Source organism: Molothrus aeneus, chromosome 11, assembly GCF_037042795.1.
Source record: "Molothrus aeneus isolate 106 chromosome 11, BPBGC_Maene_1.0, whole genome shotgun sequence".
In the NCBI taxonomy this organism is placed as follows: Eukaryota; Metazoa; Chordata; class Aves; order Passeriformes; family Icteridae; genus Molothrus; species Molothrus aeneus.
The window spans coordinates 7,628,562-7,646,804 of NC_089656.1; the positions used below are offsets into that span (position 1 = coordinate 7,628,562).

General features: G+C 45.1%; 2 protein-coding genes across 3 annotated transcripts in view; one reads left to right on the forward strand and one right to left on the reverse strand.

Moving 5' to 3' along the window:
* Window positions 1–75: 75 nt before the first annotated feature.
* Window positions 76–5,819, forward strand: ORC6 (origin recognition complex subunit 6). 2 transcript variants are annotated; one of them, XM_066557435.1, is made up of 7 exons: window positions 76–150; window positions 525–654; window positions 1,443–1,606; window positions 2,677–2,766; window positions 3,567–3,679; window positions 4,879–4,950; window positions 5,242–5,819. In XM_066557435.1, exons 1-7 carry the CDS (start codon window positions 86–88, stop codon window positions 5,406–5,408), a joined length of 801 nt encoding a protein of 266 aa, XP_066413532.1. In that variant the 5' UTR covers window positions 76–85; the 3' UTR covers window positions 5,409–5,819. The 2 variants fall into 2 exon arrangements, with proteins under 2 accessions (XP_066413532.1, XP_066413533.1); XM_066557436.1 differs by lacking the exon at window positions 2,677–2,766.
* A 354-nt stretch (window positions 5,820–6,173) lies between these two features.
* The window catches only part of MYLK3 (myosin light chain kinase 3), a 36,470-nt gene continuing 24,400 nt past the window's right edge, over window positions 6,174–18,243 (reverse strand). The window contains exons 6-14 of the mRNA XM_066557547.1: window positions 17,550–17,655; window positions 16,336–16,429; window positions 15,940–16,049; window positions 15,177–15,318; window positions 14,387–14,457; window positions 12,849–12,977; window positions 11,702–11,854; window positions 8,712–8,844; window positions 6,174–7,868 (exon numbers count right to left, since the gene is read on the reverse strand). Of these exons, the coding sequence (XP_066413644.1) occupies window positions 7,797–7,868; window positions 8,712–8,844; window positions 11,702–11,854; window positions 12,849–12,977; window positions 14,387–14,457; window positions 15,177–15,318; window positions 15,940–16,049; window positions 16,336–16,429; window positions 17,550–17,655 (1,010 nt within the window). The 3' untranslated portion in view covers window positions 6,174–7,796. The remainder of the gene's footprint in view (window positions 7,869–8,711; window positions 8,845–11,701; window positions 11,855–12,848; window positions 12,978–14,386; window positions 14,458–15,176; window positions 15,319–15,939; window positions 16,050–16,335; window positions 16,430–17,549; window positions 17,656–18,243) is intronic.

The window sequence follows — 18,243 nt, forward strand, 5'->3', positions numbered from 1 at the left end:
CGCGCTGCTCGCCCATTGGCGGAGCGGGTGGTGATTGGCGGCGCGGCCGGCCAATGGGCTGCGAGCGCGCCAGGCGCGGCGGGCGATGGAGCGCGGGGCCGTGCGGGCCATGGCGGCCCGGTTGGGCCTGGCCGAGCCTGCCCTGCTCAGGTACCGCCGTTCGCCCTGCCCTGCCCGCAGCCGGCTCCCTGCTGGTCCCGCCCGGGACAGCGGGTCCTGCCGGGCCGGCCCGACTTGACCCGCTCCGCTCCCCCGCGCCGTGCCTGGCACCGCAGCAGCGCCCGCCTTGAGTCTCGTGGATGCGCTGGAAGCCCCGGAGCCGCGGGCTCGGTGAAGCATTGCCGGCCCTGCCCTGCAGAGCTGCTGCTGCTCAGCATCAGGGAAGGGCGGCCGTGCCGCTTCAGCGCCCCGGGCCCTCAGGCCGTGCTGCAGCCGGACTGCCGAACCTTGGGTCGAATCCTGTGGAACGTTGTGCCTCGTAGCTGTGGTTTTGACGAGGGCTTTGTGTTCTGGGTGTTTTGCAGAAAAGCTGAGGAGTATCTGCGGCTGTCGCAGGTGAAGTGCACGGGGTTAATGGCTCAAATGACGGCGACGAGCAGTGCTGTGATGTGCCTGGACCTGGCGGCGAGTTTCATGAAACAACCGGTTGACAAAGTAAGGCAGAGCGTGTGACTTGGCTGGCTGGTGCATTCTGCCTGACTCCACAAAACCGCTGTTCTGTAGTGTGTGCTGGGAGCAGGAATGGGAAATAATAACTAACTTGCCCCTAAAGCCCGCAGTTTGCTATGGTAGACCTTTCACTGTTCCGTTTGAAACAGTGAAAATTGAGATCACCATCATAGTCCCTTCACAAAGTGAGCTTGCTTTGGTATAGTGTGAACTATACCAATGTTTGATTTGAACTCTTGTAGTAACAAATAGATTACCAACAAAGATGTTAAATTTAAGATGTCTCTTTTACTGTGGGGAGAAAGCAGCTGCTCTAAGAAATCTCTCACTGCAGGGGTACCTGTAAACCTCCACCTGTAAATCTGCCAGGTGAACAGGACGGAGCTGTCAAAATAACGCCTGGTAACCTATTCTGATTGTCCATTTACAGCAGAGGAGAATTTAATTGGACCTGACTCCGTGAAGGTGTTGCTCATGTCTTCAACCCAGGCTTTGGTAATTTTGGTCACTAATTACCTTGTGATGAAGGGGCCATCTCATATATAGAAATGTCAAAACTTATTCGCAGTGAAACAGCCTAAAAATATCACTGCATTAAAAGATGTGGCATTCCTAGGTGGTTAATCTTTCTGTGTGCAGTCAAAACATACATTATTCATTGCACAAATTTGTTTAATGTAGTAACTGAACTTAAAGGTTATATTGGTTGCCTGATTAAGATGTCAGAAAGGACTCTTGCTAATTCTTGGGGCTTGTCTTTGTCTTCTTGACAGAGCTATTGTGTCAAACTCTCTGGTTTGAACAAGACCACCTACCAGAGCTCCATGAAGTCTTTGGAGTGTTTGCTAGGGGTGAACCAAAGGCTGGGGATGCGAGACTTGGCTGTGCAGTTCTGCTGCTCAGAGGCAGTGAACACGGCTTCAGAGATCCTGCAGAGGTGAGGAAGCTCTGGTGGGCACACTGGGAACCACAAGTAGGGTTCTTAGCTCTTCAGCTGTGTAAAGAGCTTGATGGTTGGAAGGGCCAGATATCTCCTACCGATTGGAGCACTCAGGTGAGTTCTTAGCACTGAAAATCCAGCCATGAGCTGGGCCACTTTTTAGAATACCTATTAGAAAGATTAGTCTGTGAATCTCAGCAACTGATTGTCCAACTAGGAATTTTTCAGCTGGGAATAGTGTAAAAAATAAAGGATTCTAAATCCCTGTATTTGCCCATAGCATCACACTGTCATCCATTTAACTGCTGATCATAGCACAGTTCAGAAGTAATGCTCAGTAGAAATAAATCCTCCCTTTTGGGGATAGAGATCTCTTAAAATACACATCACTCTACCTGTGAAACCAATAGCTAGAACACTTCAGTGGAGATTCAGCAGAGTTAACTAAAATTTCCCATTCTGTATGATCTGCTTTGAGCAGAGCAGTCCCTGAAGAGCTCAGGGCTGTCCCCCTGATAGCACATGTTTAATGCTGTTAGGTTAGGGCACAAAGGCTGTGCCTTCTTGGTGGCACTTAATACAAACTGGAAAAAAATAGCCTGGGGCACATGGACAATAAAAAATGACATTTTTCAGTGCTGCACATCACTCTGTCATATTCCATTTATAAGCCTTCCTCTCTGTAACATTCCAGGGAACAAAGAAACTGTAATGCTGCTTCTATTGTAGGATGGATTTATGGAAAGCATCTCACTGTAAATTTTAAGATGTTAGGGAGAGCTAAAAGTGCTGTGTGGATCAGGAGCACAATAAGTAGATTTTAGTGACATGCCTTGCTCCAGATCCCCGGTTTGAAACACCTCTAATTCCAGAAGAGGAGGCCATCCCAGCCCCCTTCCTTTCCTCACCTGTTTTGCTCCTCTCAGGCAGTAGCAGCTGTTTCTGCTTGAGTGAGTTGCAGAGGCCCAGGTGGCCCAGCAGACCTGTCCAAGGTCAGAGTGACAGATGCATTTGAGAGCTTCATGTGAGGCAAATGCCCGGTCCAAGGGTCTCTTGCTGTTCCCCAGGTACGAGTGCAGCCTCTCGGAAGCACAGCGAGCGGACCTGGATTTCTCCAAACCCCTGTTTGTAACAGCTGCTCTGTGCACTGCATGCAGGTGAGTGCAGCCCAGAGACCTTCTGGTGAAATGAAATACCTGCTGAGACAACAGCCAGTGCAGCAGCTCATTCATTCAGGGTCTTGCTTAGCATATTCTGCTGCCCTGCTCCTGCAAAGCTGGGGCAAACCAGGCCTTTCCTCATAGTGAAGTCTTCACTGTGCACTGCACAAAGCAAAAACTTATATGGCTTCTGGTGAAATGCTGCTCAAGTTGCAAGAAGGGCTTCTGAGCACCAAGAAGCAGCTATTCTGAAGAACGAAAATCCCCAAGAGCTACACCATCCCATCCCGAGGGTGCTGTAGCATTTGGGAGATGGCTCTGATAGCTGTAGGCCCATGTCAGCTAAGAGAGGTGTGTGACTCAGCCAGCACCCAAAAAGAATTTGCTTGTATGCAAAGATCTTCCTCCCTCAGCATTATTACACTTTGTGACAGTCTTATTCAGAGTATAGGTGCTGTGTAGTTGCACAGCTCCTGACAAGGGCTCTCTTGACACATTCAGCTATTTGTTATAGTGGCATTTTGTCCTGGTTTCCCTGAAAATCTGAAAAGTTACCTTTTCCTAAAACAAGTCCTTATGTAAACTGAACTCACTCTGAGTTTCATTTGAGCTGTATTGACTGAGTAGTGCAGGGTCTGGTTTTTAACCAGATTTGTTTCTGAATAACACAAGGATAGCTGACAAAAAGTCAGGCCTGCCTTCCTCATTCTCACAGGCAGTTTGTACAGTAATTACCACCTCACCTAAGTGACAGTTGATGGAGTGTTGCTTTGTACAGAGATAACTTTCTCTTGTAGGTGTTTGAAGCTAAAAGTGGACAAAACTAAAATGGTGGCTACATCTGGAGTGAAAAAAGCAATATTTGACCGGCTGTGCAATCAGATGGAGAAGATAAGCCAGCAACTCAGCAGTAAGTTTTGGCTTTGGCCTCACAGTGCCCCATCCTGTTACACTGGTGATTTCAGTCTGATCACTTTCAGCTGTCCCCTTCCAGCCAAATCTGCCCTTCCATTCCATTCCAACATGTTTCCTGCAGCCCAGTTCCACTCCCAGTCCTTGCTTCTGGAGAAGTTGCAATAGCTTAGCAAGAACAAAACCAGAGAAAAAGTGGCAAGGACAAAAATAATATTTTCCTCTCTTCTCAAATGCTCACTGCTCTTTACAGTCTCTGCTGCTGCAATTTATTCCTTGCTTCTCCCATACTACCTGACCTATCTTGGATTCTTCCCTCTTGCCTGGTTTCTGCATCCTGTTAACATGGCAACCTGGCACACAAATTATCACAAACATCTTCTCAGGCTGACTCACTCCTTTCCCCCACTGCAAGATTAACAAGCATAAGCCTTGCTGCTCTGCTACCAACTCAGCCATTCCCTGGCACCACCCCTCCTCATAGACTGGGCAGATGTCAGGAATATTTCTTGCCCATTGTTGAGCCTGCAGCTCTCTCTGCTCCCTTTTGTGGGGGAGAAATACAATATGTGCCCTAATGTCCTTGTATTTCTGCTGCTTCCTCTTTCTCCTTTTTCTTTTCCCAGGCTTTCATTTTTTACTTTCCCACTGAAAGTTATTCTCTCTCCCTGTGTCTTCATACCCTGATGTTTCCTGCAACATGCTGCCTGAATCTACCCCAAAAGCTGCTACTTTCTCCTAGGCATGTGCCCCATAAAACCCCAAACATTACCCAGCCCTAAAACAACTAAAGACAGCTGGGAATTTCCAGAAGAATTCAGGGAAGAAGTGTGCATCTGTATACCTGCACAGCTCCCTGCCTGTTGTGGGTATCTATGAAAATAGTGGGAATGGAATACAAAGGAAAGAAAGAATTGATAATCCTGCCTGAGTGACCTAGAAGAGTAGCAGTGTGGTTTGGGGCAATGAACATGGTGGGTCAGTGTGGTTACCAATGCAGCAGCCTGCTAATTAAAGCAGCCAGTTTGAAGTGCTGGCACCTCTTGTAGAGCTCAAGCAACAGTCTGGACCAAGGAACTGCTCTGACTGGACAACAGTACTTGTGGAAGGTGGCACTGCTGTCAAAGATTCACATTTAAGCCACCCTTGGAGCTCCAAATACCATTCAAAAGCAAAGCAACTTACTTGTTTTTTTAGAGGCTGTTCCACTGGCTGCGGAGACCCCTGAGAGCTTGCAGAGCACCCTGGAGCAGTGTGAGCAGGAAGATGGTGAGTTGTGTTTAGCTGTGAGACACAATCACCTCACTGGAGTGGTTCTGAGCTTTCCTGCTGCTCATGTTGGAGTTGTGTGATGGGCCATGATGCTCTCAGTCCTGCAGAGCTTTGTGGGAGCACAGAGAGCCTGGCAGCAGGACACAGGGGTTTATCCTGGATAGTACCAGTAGAACGAAGGGCAGCTGCGCTATCCTTCCTGCTGTCTGTCCATCTGCTCACTGCCTGCTATCCCCAGCAGCATGCTGCCCATGATGGCCTCTCATGGGCTTTCTTGTTTCCTCACAGGCTCTGAAGAGGATGAGGAACTGCCATGTAAACAGTCAAAGACAGAAACTAATCAGGACTATGAGGAATGGAAAAAGAAAATCCTGGAAAATGCTGCTAAGGCAAAAGAAACAAGGAGTACTGACTCTGTAATGCCACCCAGTAATGTAACTGCTGCTTGCTCTTGATTTTAACTCTCCCTCTGCTCTAACAAGAGACCCAGTAGCACATGAATGATGGCTGCCTGGGAGACAGCTGATTTTATTTAGGTTTTAAGTATTTAAGAATGTTATTTTTAATAAATGACACCATGGAGTGGTGGGATTTTACAGAAGTGTGTGTGACTGCTCACAGGCTGTGGCATTAGGGGTAGAATAGCTTAATTCTCTTGCTACAAGAAGAGGGTAACATTCTAATGCTGCTTCAAGTGTAAATAAGTTAAAAGTTACAGGCCCTTGGGCCCCTGGCTGGAAGCAGTCAGTGAAATAAGAGGAAAGGGACTAACAGTGCCTTGTTAAACTGCAAAGCCAGCAGAAAAATAAAGCCTTATTTTTTAGGTTTTTTTGGGTTTTTTAAATAAATATTGTTTAGTCAATGAATTTGACTTATTTTCTTGTGTATAGGAATGAAATCTCTTGTGCTTTTGTAAGGGGTCCCAAATATTCCAAGTACTGGAAAGAAAAGCTTTGTATTATGACATCTTCTTGGCACAGGTACTTGGAATGCAAAATAAGAAACATAGAGGAGATGCCTGTGCCTTAAGAAGGCAAATACCCAGAGGGAAAGGATGTTGACTGGGCAACAGATTTTTTGTGTCTCGCAGTCATAAGCTTAGAGAAGAGGTCTTTGTTCCATTCTCTTGTATGTTTTCTGCCTGGCCTGTATTTCTGGACCCACCCAGAAATACTTTCAGGTTTGTTTGGCAGCGGGGCTTAAACCAATGTTGACGAATATTCTTGTTCCACTTTGATGAAATTTATTAGTATTAATTCAGAAATATACAGACCAATGAATACAATGACATTCAGCATGCAGAAACACTGTGGAAGGAAAACATGAACAAAAGTGGGCCTTCATAGAAGGTGATAAATTATCAAGATTCTTCTCTGTCCCAATTCTGGAAATGCTGCAAAAAAAGTCAGGACTTTGCAAAGTGAGAAGCACTTGAGTGGAAAAGATTGCCTTACTCTGGTCTAGCTATCTTACAAACCTCATCATTAGCAACCAACACTTCTGCAAATTCAAGGGCTCTCAAAGTCCATAAAGTTCAGAGGAACTTTACAGGTGCCTTTGCTGAAAAGCTACTTTCAGTAATACTAGTTTCCATTTTTTCTAGGAGCCCATCTAGTTCACACTGAGTTTTGCAGAATCCAGAACAGGAAACCACAGGTTTAATAAATAATATTGTACTTTTATCTGAGAGATTGTAAGTGGCTCCCACTCTATGCATAAGAGTTTAAAATCCAAAATAAGTTAATATTGTGAAGAAAAGGTTTAATGTTCAAGAGCTAAGTGAGGGGGGAAAAAAGGGCTTCAACCTCCTAACTGGACTAAAGGCAGAGTCTGGCAACAGTTTCCCTGTCACTGAACCTATCACAAATGAAACCTGCTTTGCATGTCACACCATACCAGCTTCTCATACCGCATTAAAATTTCCAGAGAGGAGAAACAAATCCTCAAACTAGAATGCAAAATAGCAACTTAAGTGCTGCAGTCATGGACAATGAAACGCACTTACAAGTTTTAAAAACATAAAATCTCTGAACTCTCCTCTTTTCTCTACAACATGAGATCTTTTTGCATAGACCCAACAGTCATTAGGTGATTTGTATGCATGGCAGTTTCACACATCTCCTTCCAGAAGTTCAATCAGTTCAGCTCAATTCAACTTGCCCTAAGAAACTGCAGCAATGGAGTGACTTAAGTTACCTCAAACCAGGGTTCCTCACAGTTCCTAACTATGCAGTGACTATTTTTTAAAGGAGAATAGGATAATAAAAAACCAAAACAACAAACCAAAACCATCCAAGCTGGAGTTGCACTGAAGCATCTTCATGTTGTGGGGAAATTACCTTTTGGAAAGAAATACAGAAGAAAACAATGTCTGTATCTTTTGTTTAAGTAACAAACACCTGAGGGACACCTTGTGCCACTGTGTGGCAGTTCTCTAAAGCTGGTAACTCACAAACATCAGTCAGGAAAAAAAGTCTAGAGATCCCATGCTTGGTGTGAGAGACCAGAAAACTGCCAGGGGTTTTCTGCTATAAACACACCAATAATACTCTGCAGAATCAAAGCCTTCAGTAAGAAGTCAGCCCCAGTAACAGCCATGTTTTTCCACCACTGTATAGAACAACTAAAAACTTGTAAAAACAAACAAAAAAAAGCTTCTGCTTTTAGAAATCTTGTGTTTCTTCCTTAAGGTTCTTCTGGAACCACAGCACTAACACACAAAATAATTGAGGAAGACAGTCCCAAAACCTTATGTTATAAAACAGGGATAGAAATGTTTGGAGACACTGAGTCCCCTTCCACGTTCACGTCCATCTCCAGGAGTGGAGGAGGTTCACCCAAGCTCATGCAAGCTTGACAGACATACTCTGAAATCTCTTCAGCCTGTTAGCAGCAGCCACCACATAAAAGTGTTTCTGTGAACAGAACAGAACAGTCCAAGTGTGAGTGCAACCAAGGTAAAGGAACTTCCCTGCAGCTGCCAGGGATTTCTCTTCCTGGTAAACCCATTTCCCTCTAGTGACCCCCAGCTTGTGTGGGTTGCAGAGGTTCCTGCACAGCACTGAGGTTCTGCAGTGTTATTATGAATTGTACAGTGATAGGTCTTTAGATTGTGTCATCTTTAAAGTGCAAGTGCAGAATTTTGCCACCAAGCAGTTGCAGTGCAGGACTGAAAGAAGTGTAAGCCTCTGGTTTAACTCCTTGGCAAGGAAATGCAACTCCCCAGTGACAGAAGAGAAGGAAATGATCCTGAGTTTGCCTTACAATTCCACAGACTTCCTTCTAACAAGATCACTGTGTTCACCTTTTAGGATCAATTATCTACAATCAAATAGAGACTCAAACACAAATTATTACCTATCACTTCATAAAAACTTAGTTCAGAAGGAACCTGAACTGCAGAGGGAGGCACAAACTGCCTTAAGTTATATCCCTCCTCCTTAGTGACAACAGATCAGTGCAACTGCTAGCAATGGAAAAAGTGTAAAGAGAATGAGCTTTTAATATAAAGTTGCATCTGAAGCCTCTGAACACGTAGAAAGAAATATGAAAAATCTTGTAAACAGCAGTCAGTGTGAAAATTGAAACCAAACTTGTTAGAAATAGAAGCAGGACCAAACACTTCATTTACAGCAAAAACAGACTTCACATCTGGTACTTACAGCCAAGAAGCCTGTGGGCACCAGTGAGCCACCACACAGGAGGAGGGAATGGCTGTGCCTGTGGTGTGATTTCCCTGTGGAAGCAGCTTTATTTACCTTCCATTTCCTGTGGGTCATGTAGCTCTGCAGGAGCAGCTGGGACTTGAGGCGGAGCTTGCACTGCTGGGCCTTGGCAGGGAGGTCCGAGAGCCACTGGTGCTTCAGGCACTGCGTGGCGCTCATCCGGCAGCTGTGGGGAGAGGGAGAGAGCTCCGTGAAACCCGGCCCTCCGCTCTCCGAGAGCTCCGTGAAACCCGGCCCTCCGCTCCCCGAGAGCTCCGTGAAACCCGGCCCTCCGCTCCCCGAGAGCTCGGTGAGAGCCCGGCCCTCCGCTCCCCGAGAGCTCCGTGAAACCCGGCCCTCCGCTCCCCGAGAGCTCCGTGAGAGCCCGGCCCTCCGCTCCCCGAGAGCTCGGTGAGAGCCCGGCCCTCCGCTCCCCGAGAGCTCGGTGAGAGCCCGGCCCTCCGCTCCCCGAGAGCTCCGTGAGAGCCCGGCCCTCCGCTCCCCGAGAGCTCCGTGAGAGCCCGGCCCTCCGCTCCCCGAGAGCTCCGTGAGAGCCCGGCCCTCCGCTCCCCGAGAGCTCCGTGAGAGCCCGGCCCTCCGCTCCCCGAGAGCTCCGTGAGAGCCCGGCCCTCCGCTCCCCGAGAGCTCCGTGAGAGCCCGGCCCTCTGCTCCCCTCCTCGGAGCCCCGGGCTCCTCTTTGTTAGTGTCCTAGGGTGACATTATGATGCTTGTATCCTCATCCATCCTCTGTTTATGCTGGATATTATGTTCTGTGCCTTCAAGACTGGCTCTGAAGAGTGAAACTTTTGTTTTGGTTTTGCTATCAGCCGCTCCCCCACAGCTGGTGGGACACCCAGGGCAGTACATGGTGCTGCTTTTGCTTTTTGCTTGGCTTTTTGCTTTGCTCTTGCTTCTGCTTTGCTCCTGCTTTGCTCTCGCTTTTTGCTTCTGCTCATTAGTTAGTTTAGCTAAGCAGTCCAATTTTTTTCCTGGACTGTTTCTCCTTTCCCCTTTTTTTGGAACCTGCTCTGGACTGGGACCTGGGAACACCAAGAGTTTGCACCCTGTGGCTGCAGCAGCTGCCCCAGCACAGGACGGACTGAGAACAGAGCGACCACTCCCAAGAGAGACTTTCTGAATTTGTCATCTTTGTCAGAGCAGTGACAGAGTGGTGCCATCCGGTATTGTTCATTTTGTGTGCTGGGGGTGCTGTGCCTGTTAAATAAACAGGTTCTTTCCACTTCTCTCCGAGGAATCCTTCCCGAATCGGTGGGGGTAGAGACCGTGTGGGTTTGCTTTCTGGAGGGGCCCCCTTTTGGAGATTTTCTCCCAAATTTGCCCTAAACCAGGACAATTAGGGATAAAGAAACTGCCCCGAATGAACGAACACGGGTGCAATGCCCGTGCCCGGGATCCTGACAGCATCCTGCACTCTCCAGCAGGAGGGGTGAGCGGGATGAAGGACGGCTGCTGGCTCTGCAGTGCCTCGCTTGAGCGGTGCTTTAGTTAATGTATCAATTTGCTATGCAAATTCACAACTTTGCTAACAGAAAAGTAACATTTGTGGTGTTATCTGTCTGTCCTGACAGCACTAGCTGTGCCTCATATTTAAAACATATTCTGTGCCTCATATTTAAAAAGCACAATTGTCTATTCACCCTCAACTTGGATCAAGTTAAGCATACTTAATATCCTCACATCCAACAATGGGCCCAAATGCCACAGCCTATCCTAAAATGTTTGGGAAATATATGGTAACAGAGGAAATCTTGAGGTTGAGCTGTTGAGAACAAAGTTCAATTTGCCTTTCTTCAAATCAAAAACCTATACCTAACTCCTGAGCTCTGTCTGAGCTGATGAAAAGACAACTCCTGCCTGCCCACCCTGATTTCAGCAGTCAGGAAGGGAGGGAGAGGCTGCAGGTCCTGCCCAAGGCCAGACCCAGGGTCCCAGCAGGGCAAAGGTGCCTGGGCTGCAGGAGAGCTGGGGCTGCCACACACCCTGTGAACAACGGGGCCAGCTGATCCCTGCTCTGCCACTCACTGACAACATTCTTCTCTCACATACTCCCTTCATTCACAGCTCCTCACCAGACTTTGAGAGGGTGCCTCTGGACACCCTAATCCCATTGCACAGAAGAACTGAAAACTCCAAAGTTTACAGTCTCACAGCAAATCATCATTACAGTCTGAGAAAAAATCCTTAGATGTCTCCTGCTAGCAATATGCTAAATTTCACTTAATTCTTTGTTTTTCATAGCAACCTATTGTTCAAAATGGAATTAGTACTAGAACTGATTTGTCTGATTTAGGTAATCATCTGGAAGCTATTAATATTCTAAGCACTCCTTTGAATTCCCCTCAGACACATAATCTGTTTTACTGTATGCATCATTTCCTGATTTGATTAGTTTTGTATCACTACTCAGCAAGAGAAAAATTTCTGTTCTCCCAGCCAACCCCCCAGCCATGGTCTGACATCAATATGATCCTGATTCTCTGTATTGTTTCATATCTGCAATCACTTTGGATCTCAGTGGAGCCAAGAATGAGAAGCCACAAGCAGAGTTAAGTCCCAAATGCTCCCTAGTATCTCCCAAAAGCCTGTAAACCACTTTTGAAGAGAACAATGCACATTTTCACAGCTGCAGCTTCCATTTATCCTCCATGGCATTCAAGAGGCATTTTTGCAATTTCTGTCAAGGCTTGTGACAGTCCAAACTAACAATAGAAATAGTGAAACAGTTTTTGCTCAGAGAAGCAAAAGCTTTAGAGATAGATTCCTATACTGCAAACCCTTCCAGATTTCCTGTGTTCTGCCTGTATTGATGCTACTGTACAAAGCAACTTTCCTCAGCCAGCATACACAGACACTTTCCTTTAAAATGGGGGCTTCTGAATCACTGAGGAACTGCACAGCAAGCCCAGAGCCAGCACACAAAAATGTCACGTAGCAACTTCTCATTGTTGGCTGCAATCCAAACAACTGCCTGGTAAGAATTTAATATCATTGGTGCCACTGTGCTCACAATCAGACCCAGGTACCTTTTCTCCTTCACAAGCAGTCTGGAAATAAAGTCTTTGGCGTCCTCTGAGAGCTGTTCAAATGCTTCTGCATCAAAATCCCAGCTGCAATTGACTACATAATTCATTGTCTCTGCATCAGTCTCTCCCAGGAATGGGGACAGGCCACTAAGCCTTAAAAAAAGAAAGATGGGGTGGGGGAGAAGAGCAGTTATCATATGCAAGGTGTAGTTTTCCTTCTATGAATCCTCTGCTGTGTAGCTGTTGTTATCTTATGGAGGGTTCCACTTCTCAGTCCCTGCCAGGATAAGGCAACAGTTTGGGGCAATAAAGTGTTGCAATTTAGTGTTACCCCCTAGCAGTTCCCTCAGGTCAGGGAGTACCATTAATAGATCCCTAAGGAATGGATTCAGTGAGGAGTTAGGGACATCCTTCAGTGCTTTCCCAGCTAGGAAAACTAGAGGGACTCAAGAGCTTTCCCAAATCAGGGCCCATTTCCTTATGTGGCTTGAATTAAACAGAATTCTGAACAATAAATTACTTTTTACAGTTATTCTCTAAGCCCATCTTTATTGCTTCCATCATTTATTACTTCATTCAATTGGGTTTTGGCTAACATACAAATTTAAACCAGAAATGTATCCAGTTCACAAAAATGCCTGTGAAAGATTCTGGGATGCAAAACAAGCTCATCAGAAGGTAGAGACTTTGGACAGACAAGCTGTCCATGGTTGCCATCCAGATGTCAGAGAAAAGTTTTAGCCCTATTCATGACAGGTCATTTCTTAGACCCATGGCACAACACAGATCATATTAATCCTCCTGAGCAGATGCACACCAAGTCTAAGATTACAAAATGATCAGATTACAAATTTAAAAATTAATTCAAGTCCTCAAAAATTAAAATTCTCACATGTTTTGGGCAACTTTTCAGAGTAAAAAAAAATACCTGACCCATTTACCATCACCTTATCTAAGTAAGATGATAAGGGAGAAGAACATTTACATATTTATCAAAAGGCTCACTTGTTGTTTAGAACTTTGGACAGACAGTGAAGTGCCCCTGTATGGAAAGCTGGGGTTTTTAGCAGAATTCATTGGGAGGGGTCACAGCCAGAGGGGCTCAGGGGCTGCTGCAGCCTGGCCTGCAGGGCCCTGGGGCACTCACAGCATGTATGTGATCACACCCACACTCCACATGTCCGTGGGGAAGGACACAAAGTCATAGTTCACCACTTCGGGAGCCAGGAACTCTGGAGTCCCAAAATTCACCTTCAGCTTCTCGCAGGGTTTGTACCTGTACCAGAAGAAGAAGAGCCATGAGTCAGGAGCTGGGAGCTCATCCCCCCAGGGAAGAGCAAGGCACAGCTTTTGGGAGCATGGCAGGGGAGCAGAGCTGAGTGCTGGCAGCCAGGGCAGCTCTGGGGTGACCTCAGGGGAATATTCCAGCATTGTCCCTCTGCCAGAGCAAAGCCACGAGGAAGAACAAGACCTTGCAAAGGGCTCCCCCAAAGAGTGGCAGCAGCTTTACCAAAGAGTGGTAGCCAGACAACACAGGATGCTTTCCAGATGTTGTCCAAAACCCATAAAACAAACAAAGCAGTTTTGATCATACAAGATTTGGAGAGCAGTGGATTAGTGGGATGTCCCCAGCTACAGCTCAGGGTGAACATCTGCACCACAGATATAACTCAATGTAACTGAGGTGGGACTGAGGAGGATTATTTGGGCTTGGGAACAAGTAACAGTGACCCCATAGAGGGGAAAATGTCCCTGTTCTTTTTGCAACTGCTAACCAGGGAAAGGTTACAAAACTGAAGCAGTAACAATTGCCACTGAGGGCAGCTGGAGTCACATCTGTGTTCAGACAGAACAAACCACTACAGCACTGCTTGGAAATCCCTTTCTCCTGGATGATCTTGTTCCCAAAACAGCCCTCCCAATTAACAAACCAACCAAATAAAACTCCAAACTCAATGTACATTTCTTTCCTTTCACAAGTATTTTATGGAAACAAAGTCCTTGAACACTTGTATACAAGCACATAAATATATATATATGCATGAATGAACCATATTTTATCTGAAGAAAAATCTCAAAGGATTTAGAAAATAATTAGAGAAATATTATTGTTCTTACTGTCCTAATAATAGTAGAAATAATTCCTTTTTATTCTAGGGCACTTGACCTATGCTTTCACTGCTTTTCTTTAAACTCATGCAAGCAAAATAAAAGAATGGAGAAAATTTCCTATTTTTCTGAGGGTTTCCCTGTTTCACATGGGATGGCTCAAACATGCTGGTTTTTTTTTCTTTTTTTTTTCCTTCAATCAACTCAACTACTTGAAGAGTTTAGCAGATAATTTCTACAATTAGAACCTGCACCATGAAACCCTGCAGTCAAGAAGTCTCTGGGAGCCTTCACAGAGTCCCTAGAGTAAAAGCTCTACATGGGGAATAATTTTGAGATAATTAGAACAGTAGTAAAGAGAAATGTTATTTGAAAAAGTAATTAGATAATTAATGCACACAGCAGAAAACTCATGCCTGCAAAAGCATAATGTTTAGCTCATTCACACAGAATTATTACAGAGCCATCAAAACACTACCCCCCACCAAAGAACTACCAGAAACATGTCAGAGGTTTGATTTGGTGAGTTTGATTTGGTTTTGTTTTTTAAAATAATTCACAACTGAACTTTCTTACCTCCTTGCTAATCCAAAGTCAATAATTTTAATCTGGTTTCCTGTGTGATTTACACATAGGATGTTTTCAGGCTACAAAAAGAGAAGAGGATATTTTGAGTTAAATGTTTGAGAGAGATATCTAGCAAAAGATAGTATAAAATTCCCTCCATAAAAAGCCACAAATGCACCCTTTTTTATTTTTTTTTCCCAATGAGAATGTTTTTCTAGGTGGGGATAGGGGGGGTGATGGGGTTCAGCTGCAGAACTGTCTATGAGCCAGCCTGGTTTTAATGTCATTTGTGTAAGGTGCTCTATAAACAGGCAGGAGAAAACCAGTTGGTATTTCTGTTTAAAAATATCCATTATTAAGGGACTATTAGGAAAACATTGCAATTTTGCTGCAGGTTGGTTCCAGGCAGTAAAAGGTACAAACTATAGAAGATGATTGAACAGGTATTGTACACTGTTAAAAAGGGAAGGGCAAATAGAGGGGAGACTGTGGGCATTTCCAGCCAAGGAGGTTTTGGGTGGGTTTTTTTAATCCATGATAAAAGGGAATTGTTTAATGCTACAGAGAATGAAAAGCATCTGATTTAAGAAAGGCAAAAGCCCAGAATCCTGATGATTCCAAGCAAGCTAATGAACAGAAATTGGAAAAAGGTAATGAATCTCTACAGCTCCATTCATTGCAGTCATTAATTCTATTCCTTTATGACATGAGTCCATGAAATGAGAAATTACTCCTCAGTAATGAGAGACTCTGTGGTGCCTATAGCAGCCCCACTAAAGCACAGAGAGCACAAACTGACCTTCAGATCTAAGTGCAGAATGTAATGCTGGTGCAAGTAGTGGACTCCTTCACAAATCTGCTTGGTGAACAGGATGGCATCCAGCTCTGTCAGGTGGTAATTTTCATCTGTGATCCGGTCAAATAATTCCCCACCATCAAGACTAAAATTTTCACACAGAAAAGCATTAAAAACCCTAAAATCTTGCATTAGCCCAATTTATTTCCACATTGGGAATTAGGGTCTGTAATTGAGGATCCTAACAGAACATCCAATATAAAGTGTATCAGCAGCCTCAATGACTTCAAGAGACTTATTCCTCTTGAAATTAAGTATCAATCTAAATTCAAAAATGGGAAAGTTGGCACTAGTATTTGGGGCATACATGTCAAACCCAAACCCACATGACCTGGTGATCCTATGGGACCTGGAGAACCTACAGAGAGTACTAAAGTGTCTGTTGTTCTCTCATCTTACTAGTCATGGGAAAATAAGTCTTCAACCTACAAAATTTACTACATGGAACTTCTCAAACTGAAATCTGTTTCACTGAACTTAATTCTGCATAGAAGAGAAAATGACTCAGAGATAAAGCTCTGACAAGCTTTTAACCTGAAGAAATTACTTTTAAAGCATTGCTTCTTCCTTCTGAAAGTGAGATTAACTCTCACTTAGGCTGGGAAACCACTCACTTCTTCACAGCTCAGAATTATCACTCCCTATTTGCTTTAGTGACCTGAGAAAACCCAGACATCTGACAATTCCTGAGATCATTTAGACTTACTATTCCATTATCAAAGTGATATTATTTTTGGCTTCAAAAGCATCATAAAGCTGGATCAGATTCACGTGATTTAACTGGTTCATGATGTTAATTTCATTTTTTACTTCCTCCTGAAAAAAATAACAAAGTAACAAAAAATAAGCAAAATACACTCCTTGAATTCCAACATACCAAAACAGAACTATTTATAAAGCCCAACAACAGCTACATCACAGATCTCAAGGGGACTGGGGGTTTAATCATGAATACAGGAGATGATGAAGAGTCACAGCAAGCCCAAGATTTTGCAGTATTTGATGGTACCCAAGGATGAGCTGCCCCTCATGGGGCAGCTGGGGGCAGTGGTGCTGGCCCTGGCAGGGAGGGCAGGCTCAGAGCTCCCAGCAGTGGGGTTACCTTCTCTTTGGCTCCTTTCACTTTGATGATTTTGGCTGCCAGGTTGAGCCCCGTCGATATTTCTGTGCACTTGTGGACTTGCCCAAAACGCCCCCTGTGGATGCCAAGGAAAAGATGAAAGATGGGAAAGATGGGAAAGATGATGGGAAAGATGGGAAAGATGGGAAAGATGGGAAAGATGGGAAAGATGGGAAAGATGGGAAAGATGGGAAAGATGGGAAAGCAGCTCAGCACAGAAACCTCTCCTGGAACTATTCTTATCATGAGCAAAAATAGCCCAGGACAAAGTGAACGGAGTCGGGTGGCCAGCAGCATGGAGCTCCTCTTTCTCTCAGCTTATGAAGGATTAGGTTTATCTTTCCAGCCAGTTGTTCAGTGCTTACATTAAAATATTAAACCCCACTGGTCCTGCTGAGGTATGATGGCCTGGCCATGCTCTGGCTCCCTTCTGTAACTGGACCCCCTTGCTGTCCTTCAGAGATATGTTAGTGGCTCTATTAACAAGGATATTTCTGTCCTGATCCCAGAACTTTTTAAATGACCATAAGACCAGTAACTGTAGCCACTCCAGAGCCTGCATTTCTGGCATGCTGTAAATTCTCCCCCATGTCATGCAGATATGTTAATGCCCCTTGGGATGATTCCTAACCACCATCTTCCCTGCTGTTGCATCACATTGCTTATACTTATTAAGCCATATTTGTATGTGGATCCATGTGTAAATCAAGCCTTCTTGTCACATAAGTAAGGATACAGGAATACAAAAGCTGAAGCAGCTGCAGACTTCCTATGAGTGAAAACTAAACATAAGGTCAAAATAATTATAACTCTTCTTTAGTTTTCTTTAATGTGCAGCTCAGCACAGAAAAGAAAAAATATTTTGGACGCTGCCTGGCCCAAAGGGCTTTTTTGACTTTTCAAATGCTCTGAATCTGTCTGCCTTAAGGGTACAGGTTCTTCCCACAACACTGAGGCCAGGATTATTAAAACAAATGAAAAGAACAGTCACCAGGATGGCAGTGAGGCATCTGAAAATCGGGCTGGGGCAGAAACCACCCATCTAAGGGACATCCTTGATGTAGGAGCAGCTGTCATCACCCCAAGGGCTCCAGGATGAACCCACCCCCTGTGGCTGCCGAGAGCTGTTCTGTCCCTCACACCCAGCCCTTGGGGCCAGCTGCAGGCTCCCAGAGCTTGGGGACAGGCACACTTACCCCCCCAGCACCTGGTGCCGACACACGGAGTAGCTGGCGGTCACCTCCGCTTGCCTGACGCTCACGATGCGGTGCTCGAAAGGAGCCGGAGGAGAGGGGCTGTCATCTGCAGGGGACACAGGCTGCTCTGACATTGCTGCACTCACCACTGCCCTGCTCCACCTCTTCACACCGTGGATTTCACCCCACAGCCTGTGAGGGGCTTTCACTGCTAAATCCCTTGTACAGACAAGGAATGCAGTCCCAGAACTGAGATCAGCATCCCATCTCCTGAACCTCCACTCTGTTTTTTTAACCCACTGGACAACACCTTCAGGAGACCAACATCTTAGTTTATGCATTAACAGAAAGGGCCACCAGAAAATACTACCTGAAAGTTTGAAAAAAATTACACTTATCTTTTAATTGTTACGTGACAGCCAGAAAAACCAGCAAAAATACACAGCACTGAGGAGTGAGGACAGTGATTGATAAAATCATGGGGTTCCTCTTAGCAGCAAGAATTTTGCAGACAGTTTCCAAATTAAAGCTGCAATTATTAGCATTACAACTACTAAGTTTAGTCTGTTTGTGGTAAGCTAAATTAGTTAACTATGATCACTCAATGTCCAAGGTTTTCTAGGGTAAAGTTTCATTAAACCCATTTTTTATGTCCCCTTGAAAGCAATTTTAGAATTAATCTCCAGGTATCTCA

Bases quoted from the DNA above. Each gene is read 5' to 3' on its own strand.
- ORC6 (XM_066557435.1), top strand. From the start codon at position 86: ATGGAGCGCGGGGCCGTGCGGGCCATGGCGGCCCGGTTGGGCCTGGCC. The intron at 655-1,442 runs GTAAGGCAGAGC...TCTTCTTGACAG, and splicing joins TGAAACAACCGGTTGACAAA to AGCTATTGTGTCAAACTCTC. The intron at 1,607-2,676 runs GTGAGGAAGCTC...GCTGTTCCCCAG, and splicing joins GCTTCAGAGATCCTGCAGAG to GTACGAGTGCAGCCTCTCGG.